The sequence below is a fragment of the Dama dama genome, chromosome 14, assembly GCF_033118175.1.
Source record: "Dama dama isolate Ldn47 chromosome 14, ASM3311817v1, whole genome shotgun sequence".
NCBI lineage: Eukaryota > Metazoa > Chordata > Mammalia > Artiodactyla > Cervidae > Dama > Dama dama.
In genome coordinates this window covers 51,435,499-51,455,433 of record NC_083694.1, presented here as the reverse complement: position 1 = coordinate 51,455,433, position 19,935 = coordinate 51,435,499, and the positions used below count along the sequence as shown (strand labels likewise).

The following is a 19,935-nucleotide window of genomic DNA, read 5'->3' as shown; positions in this document are numbered from 1 at the left end:
CTTTTCTATGACCTCCCCTTCCCCTTCTCCCTCCCTGTGCTGGCTACTAACTCAGCTTGGGGAAATCCTGATTCATTCAAGGTCTCATGTAAATGCTGAGCCCTCCTTTCCTTCCTGTTACAGGAACATAGAGGAAGCCTGAGTAATGAAGAGGGGCTTCCCTAATAGCTCAGTTGATAAAGAATCTGCCTGCAATACAGGAGACCCTGTTTTGATTCCTAGGTCAGGAAGATCCCCTGGAGAAGGGATTAGGCTACCCACTCCAGGATTCTGGCCAGGAGAATTCCATGGGCTGTATAGTCCATGGGTTTGCACAGAATCCTGAGTTTGTCTTCTAGCAAGGAAAAGAAGGAAAGGACTCATTTATTGAGCTCCTACTGTATGTCAGCTCCAGTACCGAGGCCTCAACATTTTTCATCTCATTGAATTTACAGGAAACCCATACACTGTGTATCATTATTTCCATTTTATGGAGAAGCAGAGTCTCTTGTCTAAGATTCCTCAGTCCAATATCAATATCTACTCCATCCCCAAAGCCAACAATCTTTGAATCCTTTAGTACTCAGCAGGAGCCTTCATTTGGGTGCTCTTTGTTTATGGTCTCAATGTGATTAAATTGATGTGACCTTGAGTGGGTGTTCCTGAGATGGTGTTTCAGGATGAGAGCAGCATTTAAACCCATAAAATGAGTGAAGAAATCTGCCCTCACCTATGTGGCTGGGCTTCATCCAATTCCTGGGGGCCTGAATGGAATAAGATACCATCTTCTTCCCTCTCTCTTCTTGTCCATGAGCATAGCAGTTTCTGGATCTTAAGACTTGAGACTCCAGGACTTACATGAATGTTCCCCTGGTTCTCAAGCCTTTAGCCTCACACTTGAAATACACTACCAGTTCCCCCGTTTTCAGCCCTAAAGATGGGCCTGAGATATAAAACTGGATTTCCTGGTTCTGTTGCTTAGAGAGAGCAGACCATGGAACTTCTCTATATCTGTAGGCCCTTTGAACCCATTCCCACAATACTAGCTTCTAATACATATCTACATATATACAGAACACTCTAGAACAATATGCCATTTGACTGCTCAGATCCTCTTACTCCTGGACATTTTTCTATAGTAAATGTGGCACTACCCCACCTGCAGGTGCTTAAATCTGAGGATGTGGAAGTGAGGGTGATAGAGTGGACTGTGAGCTACAAGATGTATATAAGAATTATTTTTTAGATCAGGGTGATATGTTGATGATAAAAAATGCTAATAGTTTTCCCTGATGGGAAGAGATAGTAGGTTTTACAGGAATAATGTCAATCTCTCAATGACATGATCTACTTCCACAAAAGGATACACTCTCTTAAGGTGGTTTAGAAATACTAAAACTATGTTATATGTCTGTATGATTTTAGTATTGGTGACTTAGTGGTAAAGAATCAGCCTACTAATGCAGGAAATGTGGATTTTATCCCTCTCAGGAAGACCTCCTGGAGAAGGATGTGGCAACTCACTCCATATTTTTGTCTGGGGAATCCCATGGACGGAGGAGTTTGGCAGGCTACAATCCAAGGGGTCACAAAGAGTTGTATGCTACTTAGTGACTAAAAAACAGCAAAGAAAACTGTATATCTTTGCTGGTCACAACTACTTTAATTCAAGGAGACAATTACACACTCCATGACAGGCATAGATTGGCAAGGACAGGGCCAATCTACAATGTGAGTGATGTCCTTCACAATGGAGGGTCTTCACTTGTGTAGTGAAGTCCTTTCCCAGCACAGAAAGGCCAGGAATTGAGACCTGTGGACCCACCAGGAGAACCATGAGAACACCTCACATCCAGAGTCATGGCCTGAAAGAGCAGTGAGTATCTGGTCTAAAGTTCTTTACTCCAGTAACTCATTGGCCACTGAGTATGTTCTCCTTGTTGGGTGCAGTAACCCACTGAATAGGCACAGAAATCAGTAAGGAGGTAACAGATGTCCTTGCCAACTAGAGAACTAGTGGGAATAGTGGGGTTTCTGATCATACACAATTCTGTGCGTTTTCTTTCATGAGTAACTGGAGTTCCTGAGGTGAAAGCACATAAAAAACAATAATATATCAGAATGGCACCAGAGGGTTTCTTTATTTGTGACCATTTATTTACAATTTCCAATCAAGGATAATGCCACATATGCATACAACATTTACCTCCAGAAAATTAATTCATTTTTAAGATGTTATAAACCCATGTCTCTGAATGTCCAAATACCTCCAGAGTCTCCATTTCCCCTTGCAATCCTGCATCTCCACTGTATCATCTTTCCTTTTCCCATTCATACTGAGTCGATGTCCAAAACCATGGATCAGTTTTCCTTTTATGATGCATCTATTCCCCATATTTTAGTTTCCAAGTGCCCAGAAGAAAGCTTTGGCAGGTGCATCCAACTAGGCAGACATGTAACAGTGGCACAGAAAGGGATCCTCAGGATAGAATGTCTTATTGCCCCAGCGAGGACATGGGCTGGAGCTAAGCCAGATGGCTCTTGGATGTCCTAAATCCCGCATAATCTTAATGAGTTTATCCTGAAGCTGGGCCATTTGGCCCAAGTGGAGGGCTCCATGAGGGCTGTAACTCTCCTGAGGGGCAGGGTAAAACTCCTCACTTAAGTTGATCAGCCCAGTGGTGTGACTCAGCAGCTTCTCCATGATGGCCATAGAGAGGACATTCCCACACAGACTGAAGGTCCTGAGCTGGGAACAGCAGCTCAGAATAGGCAGGATGAACTCAAGTTGGGATTCTGGGATCCCACATTGCTCTAAGTTCAGTTCCTGGAGGGTGGCTGCAACTTGCTCCAGAAGAACGTGGAGGATCTCAGGACTAAAGTCAGTCATGGTGACCCCACTCAGATCCAGGCCTTTGAGCTGACAGATGTTCAGGCACTGGGACAGATAGATCAGGTCTGATTCTGTAAGCTGGCAGTTAGTTATTGCCAGGTGGTCCAAGGGGGTCCTCAGGCAACTGGGGAGAAAAAAGTGATTATGTCTGAGAAACCTGGGTGGCAGCTGTCTTGGGCAGGTGTTTTGCCCAAAGACAAGGTCCTACTAAGTGTCTCCTGCAGGTCAGTACTCAAAGTGACCAGTCTCCATTTAGCCTGACATTTCATCTCTGCATCACCTATAACAAGCTGAAGCTTTGTATGATTGGTGGTCATGCCCCACTACTATCCTCTAAGAATCATGCATTTCTTAAATATTAACTAACTTATCTGGAAAAGACAACCTTATAGGAACTGGCAATTTGAGACAAGTTTGTGTGTTAATTCCCGGACTGTCTCTTTAAAATTGCTCTGGTCTGAGGTGGTTTCCCTTCTTAAATGCTTCTTTCACTTACCTATTTCCGTAAGTCAAATTACACAGAATTTCCTAATGAAGAACCCATGTCTATCCTCATTGGATCCAAACCATCCCATCCATAGCTATCTAGTGTGGTGTCCCTGTTTGTTCTTCTACCTTGATTTCAGTAGTAAAGTGATACCACAGCTCAAGATAGAGCATCAAAGGACCCAGTGTGCTTAACATGCCAGTGATGTGTTCGCTGTTTCCAGCCAGTGTTCCACACTCACCTGAGCATCTGGTCCAGGCAGCCTTCAAAGAAGGAAGGAGCATGCAGAGAGAGATCCTGGAGATGGTGCAGCTTGAGAAACTGAGAGGTAAATTGGACAACTTTCTGCTCCTGCTCCTCGTGGGCAGATACGTGAATGCGGGAGAGATTGAGTCTCTGCATGTTGCTCATCTGACCCAGGAGAGGAGCAAACTTGGCCAGGGCGGACAGATGCCAAATCCAATTCACTTGCACCTCCTGGATACAGTCCAGCTGCACCATATTCAGGACCTTCATGATATTTTCCACAGGCATTGCAAAGATGGTCAGCTTCTTACAGCAGAGGTGTATGGAAGCTTTTCTCTGCTTCACCCACCTGAGGAGGTAGGTAAGGAAGTTATCCAGGGTCCTTTTCTTCAGGCAAAGCTCTATGTATACCTTAAGGGGAGCCAAGGGCTGGTGGATCCTTGAGCTCTGCTCAGCCACTGGTGCCATTCCTAAGCTTGAGAACCCATGGGTGCTGGCTCCAGGCCACATGCTCCAGAAGTTCTGGCCAGTATTCCGTAAATCTAGCGCTTGCAGTTTGCACCGCCTATAAAGACAGAAGATTAATAGGGATGCATTAAAATCCACACAGAATGCAACCACAGTCTCAGAATTTCACAGAAGACTGTGCACATGTGCTTTTACTTCACATATCTCATCACCTGCTGCCTTGCCCTCCTCTGCCTTTTTCCTCCAAATCGCTTTCTCCTCTTCTTTTTAGCTCTCCACTTCTATTAAGCATCATAGGAAGGAGATGGGCATGTTCTTTCAATCACTGCTGCATTTTAAGCACATTTATACATCAGTAAAGTATTTCCCTTGGTGAACCAAGGCCTCTGAGCTTCTTCATTGCCATCCTCAGAACCCCCTGGCCCATCCATTGGCCCTCTACTTAGTCCACCCCAGATGTCTCTTCCAGGATGCCCAGAACCCTATCAAGCTAGCTGGATCTGACTCACCTGGAACGAACCTTCTGGACAAGCAGGACATCAAGTGCTTCCAGCACTGCTTGTAGGGGCCCCACATGAGGCAGATCAATGAGGCCCCCCAGAGGCAGGCAGACAAAGGGCCAGGCTTGCACCATGGCCTTCAGGGTCTTGATATGTTTCCCATGGAAGGCATCCATGAAGAGGCATGGGAAGAGCTCTGTGGGCAGCAACTCCAGAGCAGAACAGACCAAGGCATCTTCCCTGAGCAGGTGCATTCCAGCCATGTCCAAAACTCTGGGTGGGGTCAGGACACTCATCCTGACTCTGCTTCAAAAGGAATCCTCTGGAAGCTGCCAAGGGACAAAGCATCCATATCAAGCCAAATAGGAACACATCTAAGACCATCTCCCAACCCTTCAGAGAAATCTACTCAGGACTGAGGTCACTGCTCTGGCAGGTGTGGAAGTGCCTCAAATAGACCATATGACATTCAGGCTTCAGGGGGCACAAAGTAATAACTCTTTCCCTACTGGATTCAGAACAAACCTCTCACAAGTACCAGTGAGGAGGAAAGGGAACCACTAGCCATTTCATTTCCATCCACTGCTTCACTTCATTCATGTCCCACTTGGAAGTGGATAACAAGAGGCCTGAAAGCTCATTCCAATCTTTATGAGTGGGATATGTCAGACCATCACTTAGAGCCCTAAATTTATGGGAACAGGAAGGTCATGTGGACCCACACAGCCTCCATCCTCAGTTACCCCTAACATGAATGCCATCAGTGTAAAAAATGTGTATTTGATATTTCATGAAACAAAACTCCAAACAGATATTTTAAATATCTGTTGGGTAAAGACATTAAAAAATGATACCAGCTAAAGCATCAGTCAAAATGCTTTAGATTCATGCAAAACTTCACTGAGAGGCAAAACTAAAACCTGAAATGGGTTCATCAGAAAGAAACAATCTTTTGAAAACTCTCCCTGTCATCCAGAAATACAACTCAGTCTTGAAGATTGGCTAACCATGGGGAAGGAAATGTTATTCTTATATGAGGGAGGTAACTTACTGGTCTGGTGTGGCTGATGGGGTGCTCAGATCTCAGACACTGTGAAGAAATCAGTCGGTTTCTCCAGAGCAGGAAGATTCTGTATCTCTTCTCCAGTGCTTCAGGCTTTTATACACCTTTCTTGTCCCATAATCCCTTTGTCCCACTGCTAATCCAGTCAGAAAGGGATATCTGATTGGATTATAGAGCACTGATTGGATCATCATATTTCTCTAGGTTTCTTGATTGAATCATATACACACAGCCAAACAGAGACTGATGGGGTGGTCAGATGATCAAGGACCCATCACTGATTGACTTCACAAACATTGTCTGAATTCTTCCGATATGGACGGTTGTATTCTTGGGGGTCAAATAGCAAAGGGATTGTTGATTTCTGCCATTTGACAAGAAAGTACAGAAGTTGACAGAATCAGAATCATTGTTGGGGGAATTTTGGTCAAGTCAAAATTAAAACAGCTTCATAAACTACCTAAGAAAACAAAATATTCATACCTGTATGAGCTATTCACTCAGGTGTTATGTAGGAAACACAGGAGACTGTGAACCTATTCAGGCAGCAGGGGAAGAGCTTTTGGGGATGTGGTTGGTTTTCCAGACTTAAGCCAAGTCTTCTCTAAAGGTGAGGATAAGAGTGGCTTTGGACAGTTTGGAGCTGGGCATTCGTAAAGGGACCATGTGAATGATCCCAACAATGTAAAATAAAGGCTTCTTTTTTATTTTTATATTTTGGGAAACAGGGAAATTTAAAGACATTGCTCAGTGTGATATTAAGATAGTAAAAGAGGGCTTCCCTGTGGCTCTGTGGTAAAGAATCTGACTGCTAATGCAGGAGACAAAAGTTCAACCCTTGGTCTGGGAAGATCCCACATGACATGGGGCGACTAAGTCCGTTTGCCACAACTATTGAGCCTGTGCTCTAAATCCTGGGAGGTGAAACTACTGAAACTCACGTACTCTAGAGCCTTTGCTCCACAACAAGAGAAGCCACCTCAATAAGAAGCCCATGCACCACAACTAGAGAACGGCCCCCACTCGCCCCAGCTGGAGAAAAGCACAAACAGCAATGAAGACCCAAGGCCTCAAAAAGAAACACAATAAATTTTAAGAAAAAAAAGTAGGAAAAGAGAGTGACTCAGAGGAGACACTATCATCTTTATGGTGTTTTTTTCCCCAGAAAGTTGAGATCAGCATAACCAACTGCAAGAAAAGATTAAATCTAAGATGTAAGCAGTGGAAGGGGTGGAATACTGGGATCAGGCACTTCCAAGACTGAAGGCCCTGAAGGTGGGCACTGTGGGTTCTTTGAGAACTTGGAGCCAGAGAAGAAACAAACCTGGCTCAGTCCAAAATAACTCTGTCATCCAGAGGCAAGTGCTACCAGGTGAGGTTTTCTTTAAGTTTTGTTTTTTTCCCCCTCACTGAGGACACTTTCTAGATGTCAAATTTCCCCAGTCATTTTTCAGGGGTCTTATAAGTCAAAATACCATAATTTCACTGGCCCCTTTTCAAGTGTATAGATCATTATTTTTTCCTCAGACCTAGCTAAGTTCCACACAGCTTCTGATCAAGGTGACACGATTAGGCACATAAATAAACTTCTGTTTGTTTCTTCATAAATACCAACACTTTTTCTGCACTAAACACAGAAGCTCATTGATGTTCAATGTTTTACCACAGTCAGGGGTGACTCCCACTTTGTGATACATCATACAAAGATTTCTTTGATGTTTAAGGTCACACATAAATGGACAACCTTTCTTCTGTAAGAATTTTTCATGCCTCTCACCCACCCCAGTTATTTGACACCTGAATAATTCTTATACACCTGTGGCCACCAAGGTGAAGACACTCTGAAGGGTGTTCTCTGTCTTGGTCACTTTGGGGAAGATCACTTTCACCATATTTCTCTCATGTATATAAATGGCCTTTGCATAAAATAAGATTAAACTGGATTCTACTCAGGTGACATTTTAAACATAAACATAATGGAAAAGAATACATATGTGTGTAACTGAGTCACCTTGCTCTACAGTAAAAATTAAACACAACAATCTTATATAATTAAAAACAAAATAAAATAAGATTTTTATTGAAATTTTATTCAATAAAATTTGCTTGAGAACCTGGGGCTTCTGTGGCAGTCCAGTGGTTAGGAATCCACCTTATAACCCAGGGGACACCGGTTCAATCCCTGGCCCAGGAAGAGCTTGCCTGCCACAGGGCAACTAAGCCCATGAGCCACAACTACTGAACCTGAACTCTAGAGCCCTTGAACTGCAACTAGAGCCTATGGGCAGCAACTACTTAAGACTGTGTGCCCTAGAGACTGTTCTCCAAAACAAGAGACGTCACCACAGTGAGAAGCCCAAGCACCGCAACTAAGAGCAGAGCAGCCCCCATTCACCACAACTAGGGAAAGCCCACATGGCCATGAAGACCTAGCCCAGCCAAAAATAAAAGTTAATTAATTAAAAAATAATTCTCTGCACCTTGTTTATGGTTTTCTTTGCTGTGCAAAAGAAAGTTTAATTTAACTTTAATTAGGTCCCACTTATTTATTTTTGTTTTAATTTCCGTTATTCTAGGAGATAGGTCATAAAGGATTTTGCTATGATTTATGTCATACAGGGTTCTGCCATGTTTTCTTTACCAATATTGTAAAACAATCATCAATCAGATAAAAATAAAAAAATAATAATTCTCTGAAGAAAGCTCCTGGGCTGATATGGAAATCTACAACAGTGGCCAGACTCCAAGTTGGTCATTCTCTGGTATGTGGGAATCTGGGGATATTCAGAAGGACCTTTTCTGCCCAAGCAGTCATCAGCTGTGGGAGTTGTGCCAAAGAAAATCTGAGACAGACACAGGTTTATGTGTTCAAGATAAACTTTATTCAGGACTATGACACCAGAAGACCAAATGGGGCTCTTTTGACATTCTAAATTTGATAATTTTGAACACAGAGTTAGGAAAAGCCAGCTTGATGAAATATTTTTTCAGAATTCTAAACTTAAACAAAAGTCCTTTTAGGAGTAGCTTGCATTTATCTCCCTGTTTCTTTGAGATGTAATTGTTCTACCTCATCTTAGGAGTTTTTTTATTTGTTTGTTTGTTTTTTCCCCTGAGTATTGATATCTTGGTCATTGCCATTAGGAAGGTACATGTATGTTGTACATCTGACTGAGCAGCTTTTTGGCTGTGCCAACTTTCAGAGACCTTTGTCACCTTAACCTTTGTTTCATCAACTTATATAAAAGACTTTTTCACTTTCTTAGACTATTTTTGGGGAGCAATATTTCTAGAGCTTATGAAGGGTACATTATTTGCACTGTCCTGTGGGAATGCCTGTTGCATCTTTATCAGTGTAAAGTGTTATTAAAATACTACTCATCAATAAATCCTTAAATTGAAGAAACTTCTAAATTGGAAAATTTTAGAGAACTATTTAAAAAAGATTGATTCACTTTTGAAAATATAAATTTTATTTTTGTACAAATGCTACTGTTTCAAGATTCCATTAGTTGCAAAGAATATGATCTCACTTTTTAAAAACTTGTTTTTAGTTTGGGGAATAATATTTTTACAATGCTGTCTTGGTTTCTGCTGTCCAGTAACATGAGCCAGCCATGGCATACATTTATTTCCTCCCTCGTGAACCTTTCTCCCACCCCTAGAGAACTTATATAAAAAGCCACTTTTTGGTACCTATAAGAAAAAGAAAAAACTAGAAAGTGGATAAAAAGGTATCCATGTGATGACTAACCTAAGATGTACCTTATTTTAAACAAATGAAACAAACAAGCAAATAAAAACTGGTTTCAAAAGCCTTATTTATGCTTCCAACTTCAGCACAATGGTGCTCATGCATGCTAATAATAAACTTTGTTTTCCACAAAGCTTTTCTTTTTACTCTTAATATGACCTGCAACAAGTACATAAAGTATGTCTCTGTAAACAATGGAGGCATTTATCTTTTTCTACCTGATTCTCTAGTATTTGGCTTCTCCAGCTAACTCCCCTGTGGGCTTGATGTATTACTACACTGGATGACAACTCATTTTACTAAACATTGTTCAATTCGTTCTAACTTTTTTTCAAATTGTTTATGTCTTGTGTCTCTCTTTATTATGAATTTATCAATGTAACGAGCTATATGTCCTATAGTCTTTCTACTTCATAAAATTAACGTCTCCTGCACTAACCAATATGAATCCAGACTTCTGACATAGCTAAACGCCTTGAGACCATCAATCACATCTACAGCCATATAGAGAATATTTGTAATAGTGCAAATCTAGATATGAGAAGAAGGAACAAGGGAAAGTATTTTCAGCATTATAACAGACTAATAAGACAGGAGATCCAGAGAATTTTAATAAATATGTTATAACGGATCTGTAACAAACAGATATCAACATCTGGTTGAATGGGATAGTGGGGAGCAGAGGAAACAGGTGGCCAAGTATAAGTTATATGTTGTATATTACAGTCATTTTATTATACATCCTGATATACCAAAGTCAAAACATACTATACTAATCTTCCTCAATAGGGAAGACCAATACGTGTTATGGGAATAAAGTGAAATTTTTATTGACATGACCTAGACTTCAAAGGGACTTTCCTGATGGCTCAGATGGTAAGGAATCTGCCTGTAATGCAGGAGACTCGGGTTCGATCTCTGGGTTGGGAAGATTCTCTGTAGAAGGAAATGGCAACCCACTTCAGTATTCTTGCCTGGAGAATTCCATGGACAGAGGAGCCTGGCAACCAACAGTCCATGGGGTCACAAAGAGTCAGACATGACTGAAGGACTAACACACACACACAGCCTTCAAAAGATATACTTTTGAAATGTGATATAAACATGATAAAACCATGCTTCTTACCTGTATGATTTTAGTATTTTTTTCATAGGAATTTACATGTCACTACCCACCCATGACAAGGATGTGTTGTTGAGGACCCCTGAGTATGTTTCCTTTGTTGTTTGTATTAATCCACAGAACTAAGGAAATCAAGAGGAAAAAAACAACTAGAGAATGATGGTTTCAGATCATAGGCAACAGAGTGCTTCCCTGACCCCCATCAGTAACTAGAGATCCGTGAGATGTAAACACAGAAATCAGAATAATATCATGGACAGCATTTATTAATTTACACGGAAGGTCTCTTTAATTCTGATGATTTCTACAACTGCACACACCAAAATAACTCAAACACTTATGTCTCAAACTAAATCCTTCTGATAGAAGCAACCAGCTAGGCAGGGCATTATAGCATCATGTATTGGGATTCAGATGATCACATACGTCCTCACCACAGTGAGGACAGGGGCTGGGGCTAACCCAAATGTTCCTGGGATGTCCTAAATACGTAAGAATCTCCCAAAGCTCAGTCTTTAGCTGGATAAGACTCTCCTAGTGAAGAATACTCTGAGAACTGTAACTCTCCTGAGGGGCAGGATAAATCTCTAGACTTAAAGCAGGTAACCTATGAGTATGATGCAGGAGACTCTCCAGAATGGCCATGGAGACAAGGTTTCCACACATGCTGAGGACTCTGAGCTGAGAGCAGTGGCTCAGGGCAGGCAGAATAGCCTTCAGGTGGGAGTCCATGATCCCACACACATTTAAGTCCAGTTCTTCAAGACTGCCTGCAACTTTCTGCAGCAGAACTTGGAGGAGCTCGGGACTAAAGTTGGTCAGAGTAATACCACTCAGATTCAGGCCCTTTAGCTGATAGATGTTTGGACACTGGGACAGATGGGTCAAGTTTGATTCTATAAGCAGGCAGCTGGTCATAAAGATGTTGTCCAACGCAGTCTTCAGGCATCTGGAGGAAAAAAAAAAACACAATAGATCTGGGAAACCAGAGTTACAAATGACCTCCACATGAGAGGTAAACGATTGGCACACAGCCAGGGTTGCTATTACCATCTGATAGTACTCAATATCCAGCATGTCCAGTCTCTTTCTACCATTTTCATGTGTGACTAGATGAAGCTAAAAGAACCTTGAAAGCTCTTTTTACTCATATATCAGGCAGAGTACAACATATTCCACTTCCTTAGGAGGATGAATGAAGATAATGGAATGCACAAGAAAATGCTCAGAACAGAGCCTGAGACAGAGTCTCCATCAAGGGTGGACACCACTTAATTTTAGTACCGGGAAATGAGATACACAGGCTTTTAATTCAGATCCCTTCAGTCCATGTTTGGGCTCCAGATGCCTGTATCTCTGGCCAGGTGAGACACGTGGAAGACGTATAGAAACAGTAAGACCCCACACCATGCCCTGGGGCTGCCAGACTTCAGCAACTCCCACCCGGGCATCATCTACAAACTTTCTATCACTGTTCACTCTCCTTTTTTCTCTGCTTCATTACCATCACCTCCAGAATCATGCATTTCCTGTATAATACTTACTTACATTATATGAAACGTGAGACGACCTTTATGGCTGGGAATTTAAGACAGGCTCATTGTGTTCATGGATTAATTACCAGAGTTTCTTTTTAGAAATGCTCAGGTCTGATGTGGTTTTTCCTTGTCAATGCTAACTTCACTAACCTGTCATCAGAACAGAGATATCTCTTCTCAAAGAAGAAATCACATACATGCCTGCACTACATCTATGCCCCCTAATTTGTAGCTTCCTAACCTGAAATCCCTTCCAGAGCTTCTAGACCAGTTTTCTCACACCTTGATTGCTCCGCTTATGTGTTACCACAGGTCACAGTAGAGCAGCAAATGAGACAATGCATTTGATATTTTACTATTGTGTTCACTGTTATTCAATCAGTGCTGTTCTCCTACTTGAGCATCTGGTTCAGGCGGCCTTCGAGGAAAGCTGGACCTTCCATACGGAGATAGTGCTGCAGCCTGAGGATCTGAGAGGTAAATTGCAGAAGAGCCTGATGGGCCTATTCCTCAGCAACAGACCCATGAATGAGGGAGAGAAGGAGTCTCTGAACATTGCTCTTCTTGCCCAGGAGAGAAGCAAGTTTGGCCAGGGTGGACAGCTTCTGGGTGAAATTCAATTCCACCTCCTGGATACAGTCCAGCTTCACCATACTGAGAACTTTCTTAATATTTTCCTTGGACCTTGAAACAATCTCATCTTCTTACAGCACAGGTATATGGAGCCTTTTCGCTGTTCCTCCCACCTGAAGAGGTAGCTGAGGAATTTGCCCAAGGTCTTTTTCTTGAGCCACAGATTTATGTACATCTCCAAGGAAGCCAAGGGATGCTTTGTCCTTGACATGTCCTTAGCCACTGATGCCATCAGTGAGCTTGAGAACACATGGTACATGTCTCCAGACCACATGTTCCAGAAGTCCTGGCCAGTATTTCTCAAGTCCAGCACCCACAGTTTGCACTTCCTATGGGGAAACAGAAGATCGGGTGAGATTCTTTAAAATACACAGTGAATGAAACTACAGCCTCAGAATTTAGGCAACATTCTAACTTCACATCTTTGCTTTTACTTCACAATCCTGATATCACCTTCTGTCTTTTCTCTGTCCTCTCTTGCTCACTTTCCTCCAGCTCCCTTTTCTCTTCCATCCTTCCTTATACACTTTTGCAAGGTATTTCCCAATGTGATCTCAGCAGTGCTCAAGGTTTCTGAGCTTTTTCAGAAGTCTCTGGTCCACCCTTTGGTCATTCACTCTCCCTGACACCAGCAGTCCTTTCCAGGACACCCAAGACCTTGCCAGGCTACCTGGATCAGACTCACCTGGGGTGAACCTCCTGGGCCAGCAGGACGTCAAGTCCATCCAGCACTGCTTCTAAGGTTTCTTGGTGAGGCCTCTTCATCAGCCCCTCTAGAGGCAGGTAGGCAAAGGGCCAGGCTTGCACCATGGCCATCAGGGTCTCACTGCATCTGAGAGAGAAGGCGGCCATGAATAGTGGTGGGTAGAGCTCCAGGGGCAGATACTCCAAAGAGCAGATGGCCAAGGCCTCATCTCTCAACAGGCTCATTGCTGCCAAGTTCACAAGTCTGGGCGGGTTGTGAGCACTCATCCCGACTCTTCTCTTAATGGAATCCTGTGAAAATGCAAGGGAACAAAGCCTCCTTCTCAGGTCAGTCATACCCATAAGGTTGGTCTCTCTCCCCATCCTTCAGGGAAATCAAATCAGAGCCAAAGTCATCACCTTGGAAATGATGAACCAGAAAGGGAGAAAGTCAGTTTGTCAGGCTTCCAGGCTAGATTTGGTGGGCACTAAGCCATAGCTCTGCCCCTTCTGGCACTAGAGCAAGAATCTTACAAGTACCAAGAAGAAGGAAAGGCATCGAGTAGCTCCTCCATTTCCTTCCATTGTTTGCTTAATGTATTTCCCTCTTGCACGTTTATATTAGGAGACTGAACAAGTTGACTCCCTTTCTCTTGGGTGAAAACATTTAAAGTGTCACATTCAGCCCAAATTATGGGGACAGACGTTCATGTGGAACACAGCTTCCATCCGCGGTTCCCAAACTTAACTTTGTTGGGAAGATTTTAGGAGGTACCTTTAAAAGGAATGCCATTTGTGCATAGAGTAAAAACTTTAAATGTCAGGATACAGAATTTCAAACAGTTATATGTCTTTTATTAACAAGAAAAACTGCTTGATGAGACATTTAAATTATTTAAGCCAAAGCCAAAATCAAAATATTTAGGATGAAGGCAAAGCTATACTTTGATGCAAAAGAAAGCCTGAAATTTTTTTAACCGAAAGAAAACAAATAGGAAAACTCTTTCTGACATGTCAGACTTTGTTTCACCACTCAATACTTGCTTGGCATTGGCAGAACATGTTAGCTAATGCTGATAATTTACCAGCTCAGATGGGGTTGAGGGACTGCTCAGACCTCAATCAGACTTCAGAAATCAGAGCTCAGAAATGACTGAGTGACTGAACTCACTCCACTTCTGCTCTTCTCTTAAGCTTTTCCTTGAGAACAAATATTTCACTGGCTATTTCAGTAAACAAAGAATGCTGTGGCCAAAAAGCATTAACCCAGCAGCCCCCCACCCTCCTAAGACAGTATGCCGCAAGGGGAATTCAAGGAGGAGAAAACAGGATGGTGTTCTGAAGTAGTTAAGATGCATATCATATGGGTAAGTTCAAAAAGACCAGACTCTTACCTCTTTTCATACATAAAAAAAGGATGAAAAGGAACTTAACTGGTGGTCCAGTGGTTAAGAATTTACCTGTTGGTGCAAGGGATACAGGTTGGATACCTGGTCTGGAAAGATTCCACGTGCTATGGAGCAACTAAACCCATGCCCCACAACTACTGAGCACTCAACTAGAGCATGGGATCCAAGACTGCTGAAGCCCACAGGTCTTGGAGCCCATGCCCTGCAATGAGAGAAGCCAGCAAAATGAGAAGCCAATGCATTTCAACTAGAGAATAGACCCTGCTCACCACAACAAGTGAAAGGCTGCCCTCAGCAAGGAAAAACAAGCACAGCCAAAAAAGAAAAAAAAAAGTAAATAAATAAATATAATTATAAACATAAATAACAATTTTTAAAAGGCATGAAAATCATTAATTTGAGATGTATCATTTTTATCATATGCAGTAATCTTTTGAAATTTTCTGAATTTTTTTGTTTTTTTCAAGAAATGACATCATGGACTCTGGCTCCACTGCATAACTTTTCTCCCACCCTTACAGTTTTTGAACAGTTCCTCAGAGCAATCTGAGAAGCCACCTTTCCTGTTATAATCTTCTGTAAAGTCAACGAATAAAACATATTTGTTATGTTTTAGGTTGTGCATTTCTTGTCATTTTACATGCTCTTCCAAGACATTTTCCCAATCCACAGTGCCCTGTCCCCACTCACCCGAGTTCCAGGCGTTAGATGAAAACAATAGACTAAAATGTTAGTCACCACGTGAAAGTAGAGAGTTATTTTATTTGGTGGGAGTGTTTAGAACCCAAGCCCAGGAGACAGGAAATGGCAACCCACTCCAGTGTTCTTGCCTGGAGAATTCCAGGGATGGCGGAGCCTGGTGGGCTGCTGTCAATGGGGTCGCACAGAGTCGGACACGACTGAAGAGACTTCGCAACACCAGCAGCCAGGAGACAGTATCTCAGAAACTTTGAGAAAACTGCTTCAAGGAGGTGGGAGGGGGAGTCAGGCTATATACAAGTTTGTAACAAAGGAAGCCGGCAGTCTGAACATCAAAGATTACTGTGAGGTTAGAAAAACAACAAACAGATACCAAGTTAGGGAATTCAGCTTTCTATGTATAGGAAGATGCAAGCCTCTTGGCTCACTGAATTCATTCCTTTCATATGTATCTCAGCTCTCTGGAACCAATTCCTCTTTTCTTGTTTACCTTAGTTGGTGGCAGATGACTGCTTCTTGCATTCCCCCAGCTCCTCACAATCATCCTGGGGAATGGCGACATCTGCTGGATTGGAGGTTTACATCACTGTGCAAATATTTGTACTCAAGTAGCATTTACAGGACAGCCCAATTTTTTCAGCATATTTATTATTTTGATTATTTGGCTGTGCTGGGTCTTAATCATGTGTGAGGGACCTTTGATCTCCCTTGTGCCCCTGAGGGATCTTTTATTTGTGGCATATGAGCACTTAGTTACAGGATATGGGATCTAGTTCCCTGACCAGTGATTCAACCCAGGCCCCCTGCATTGGGAGCATGGAGTCATACCCACTGGACCACCAGGGAAGTTCCAGGATAGCAAGATTCATTAAAAATTCTAAAGTATACAGTCTTGATTAGAAAATTGATTTCTATCCTCTGGTCTGATCAACTAGCAGGTGGCCTAGGAGACCTACAGCTCAGAATGTCTGTCACTGAAGATGAATCCAGTCTCTCTTATTTCCTCCCACCCCCAGCTCCCCTGCACTGGCTACTGGAACAGCTTAGGTGAATCCTGATTCATTGGGGACCACATGTAATATGTGAGTCCAATTTCAGTCCCTGGATTTTGCTTTCTTCCCTGTTGTGAGAATAGCAGGATAAAGACTTAGGCTATTCACTTAGGAGGGAGAAGACTGGGGGGAAAAAAAGCACTGTGGAGGTCTTACATAATAAGGAGCTCTTGCTCAACAACTCGGAGAAGGCAGTGGCACCCCACTCCAGTACTCTTGCCTGGAAAATCCCATGGACGGAGGAGCCTGGTGGGCTGCAGTCCATGGGGTCGCTAAGAGTCACACACGACTGAGTGACTTCACTTTCACTTTTCACTTTCATGCATTGGAGAAGGAAATGGCAACCCACTCCAGTGTTCTTGCCTGGAGAATCCCAGGGACGGGGGAGCCTGGTAGGCTGCCATCTATGGGGTCGCACAGAGTGGGACACGACTGAAGCGACTTAGCAGCAGCAGCAGCTCAACAACTCCAGAGCCAAGATCTCAATAAACAGTATCTCACTGAATCCTACTAAAAGTCCCATAAACACATAAAATGATGTGTGCATCATTATCTTCATTGTGCGGGAAACAAAACTCTGCCTAAGTCTATAATCCCAGCCCTATATCCACTTCCTCCCCAGAATAAACAATTGCAGCCTCTAAATCCTTAGCAGGGAAACTTTATTTGGCTGCATTTTGTTTAGAGGCACTGTGAAGGTTATGTTTATGTGTCAATTTCACTGAGATGAGATGCCCAGGTCTCAGGTCAAACACTAATTCTGGGAGACTCTTCAAAGGAATTCTTGGAGGAGATTAGCATGGAATCAGTAGACTGAGTAAGAGATTAGCCCTCACCAGTGTGGGTGGGCATCACCTTATCCTGTGGGGGCCTGAATGGAACAAGGGCTACTGCTCTCCCTCTCTCTTTGGCCATGAATACTGGCGTTTCTGGATCCTGAACCTGGAAACTCCAGGCCATACATAATTGGTGCTCTGGTTCTCAGGCCTTTAGCCTTGACTTGAAATTCAGGCTTAAATTGAAGAAAGTAGGGAAAACCACTAGACCACTCAGGTATGACCTAAATCAAATCCCTTATGATTATACAGTGGAAGTGAGAAATAGATTTAAGGGACTAGATCTGATAGACAGAGTGTCTGATGAACTATGGATGGAGGCTCATGACATTGTACAGGAGACAGGGATCAAGACCATCCCCAAGAAAAAGGAATACAAAAAAGCAAAATGGCTGTCTGAGGAGGCCTTACAAATATCTGTGAAAAGAAGAGAAGCAAAAAACAAAGGAGAAAAGGAAAGATATACCCATTTGAACGCAGAGTTCCAAAGAATAGCAAGGAGAGATAAGAAAGCCTTCCTCAGTGATCAGTGCAAAGAAAGAGAGGAAGACAATAGAATGGGAAAGACTAGAGATCTCTTCAAGAAGATTAGAGACACCAAGGGAACAATTCATGCAAAGACGGACTCAATAAAGGACAGAAATGGTATGGACCTAAGAGAAGCAGAAGATATTAAGAAGAGGTGGCAAGAATACACAGAAGAACGGTACAAAAAAGATCTTCATGACCCAGATAATCATGATGGTGTGATCACTCACCTAGAGCCAGACATCCTGAAATGTGAAGTCAAGTGGTCCTTAGGAAACATCACTACGAACAAAGCTAGTGAAGGAGATGGAATTCCAGTTGAGCTATTTCAAATTCTAAAAGATGATGCTGTGTAAGTGCTGCATTCAATATGCCAGCAAATTTGGAAAACTCAACAATGGCCACAGGACTGGAAAAGGTCAGTTTTCATTCCAATCCCAAAGAAAGGCAACGCCAAACAATGCTCAAACTATCACACAATTGCCCTCATCTCACACGCTAGTAAAGTAAAGCTCAAAATTCTCCAAGCCAGTCTTCAGCAATACATGAACCACGAACTTTCAGATGTTCAAGCTGATTTTAGAGAAGGCAGAAGAACCAGAGATCAAATTGCCAACATCCACTGGATCATTGAAAAAGCAAGAGAGTTCCAAAAAAATATCTATTTATGCTTTATTGACTATGCCAAAGCCTTCGACTGTGTGGATCACAATAAACTGTGGAAAATTCTTAAAGAGAATACCAGACCACCTGAGCTGTCTTTTGAGAAACCTGTATACAGGTCAGGAAGCAACATTTAGAACTGGACATGGAACAACAGGCTGGTTCCAAATAGGGAAAGGAGTAGGTCAAGGATGTATATTATCACCCTGCTTATTTAACTTCTGTGCAGAATACATCATGAGAAATGCTGGGCTGGATGAAGCACAAGCTGGAATCAAGATTGCCAGGAGAAATGTCAATAACCTCAGATATGCAGATGACACCACCCTTATGGCAGAAAGTGAAGAAGAACTAAAGAGCCTCTTGATGAAAGTGAATGAAGAGAGTGAAAAAGTTGGCTTAAAACTCAACATTCAGAAAACTAAGATCATGGCATCCGGTCTCATCACTTCATGGCAAATAGATGGGGAGACAGTGGAAACAGTGTCAGACTATTTTTGGGGGCTCCAAAATCACTGCAGATGGTGATTTCAGCCATGAAATTAAAAGACACTTACTCCTTGGCAGGAAAGTTATGACCAACCTAGACAGCATATTAAAAAGCAGAGACACTACTTTGCCAACAAAGGTCCGTCTAGTCAAAGCTATGGTTTTTCCAGTAGTGATACGGATGTGACAGTTGGACTAAAAAGAAAGCTGAGTGCTGAAGAACCAATGCTTTTAGACTGTGGTGTTGGAGAAGACTCTTGAGAGTCCCTTGGACTGCAAGGAGATCCAACCAGTCCATCCCAAAGATCAGTCCTGGGTGTTCATTGTAAGGACTGATGTTGAAGCTGAAACTCCAATACTTTGGCCACCTGATGCAAAGAGCTGACTCATTTGAAAAGACCCTGATGCTGGGAAAGATTGAAGGCAGGAGGGGAAGGGGAGGACAGAGTATGAGATGATTGGATGGCATTACTGACTCAATGGACATGAGTTTGAGTAAACTCCAGGAGTTGGTGATGGACAGGGAGGCCTCCGTGCTATGGTCCAAGGGGTCACAAAGAATTGGACACAACTGAGTGACTGAACTGAACTGAACTGAACATATTTTTTAAAAGAATAAATTCTTGCTTATTTATGGTTAAAATCAGTTTTAAAATCTAATTTGTTTCTTGCAGCTGTAAAATGTTTTTAAATTTCCCACATGATTTCTTCAAAATACTGTATTACCTCAATAACCTTTAGAGAAATGTTGTATATAAACTGCTGTGGAAGTATTTATACTCAAGTGTCATTTACAGGAGAGCACATTAAAAAAAAATATTTATTTGTTTAATTATTTGGCTGGGTCAAACTAAGGCTGGGTCTTAGTCCAGCCTACAACATCTTCGATCT

General features: G+C 42.4%; 1 protein-coding gene across 1 annotated transcript; it reads right to left on the bottom strand.

Moving 5' to 3' along the window:
* Positions 1 to 2,422: 2,422 nt before the first annotated feature.
* LOC133068874 (PRAME family member 8-like) lies at positions 2,423 to 4,869 on the bottom strand. Its single transcript, XM_061159805.1, has 3 exons — positions 4,583 to 4,869; positions 3,601 to 4,170; positions 2,423 to 2,996 (listed from the first exon to the last, which is right to left on the bottom strand). Exons 1-3 carry the CDS (start codon positions 4,867 to 4,869, stop codon positions 2,423 to 2,425), a joined length of 1,431 nt encoding a protein of 476 aa, XP_061015788.1.
* Between the last annotated feature and the right edge of the window lie 15,066 nt (positions 4,870 to 19,935).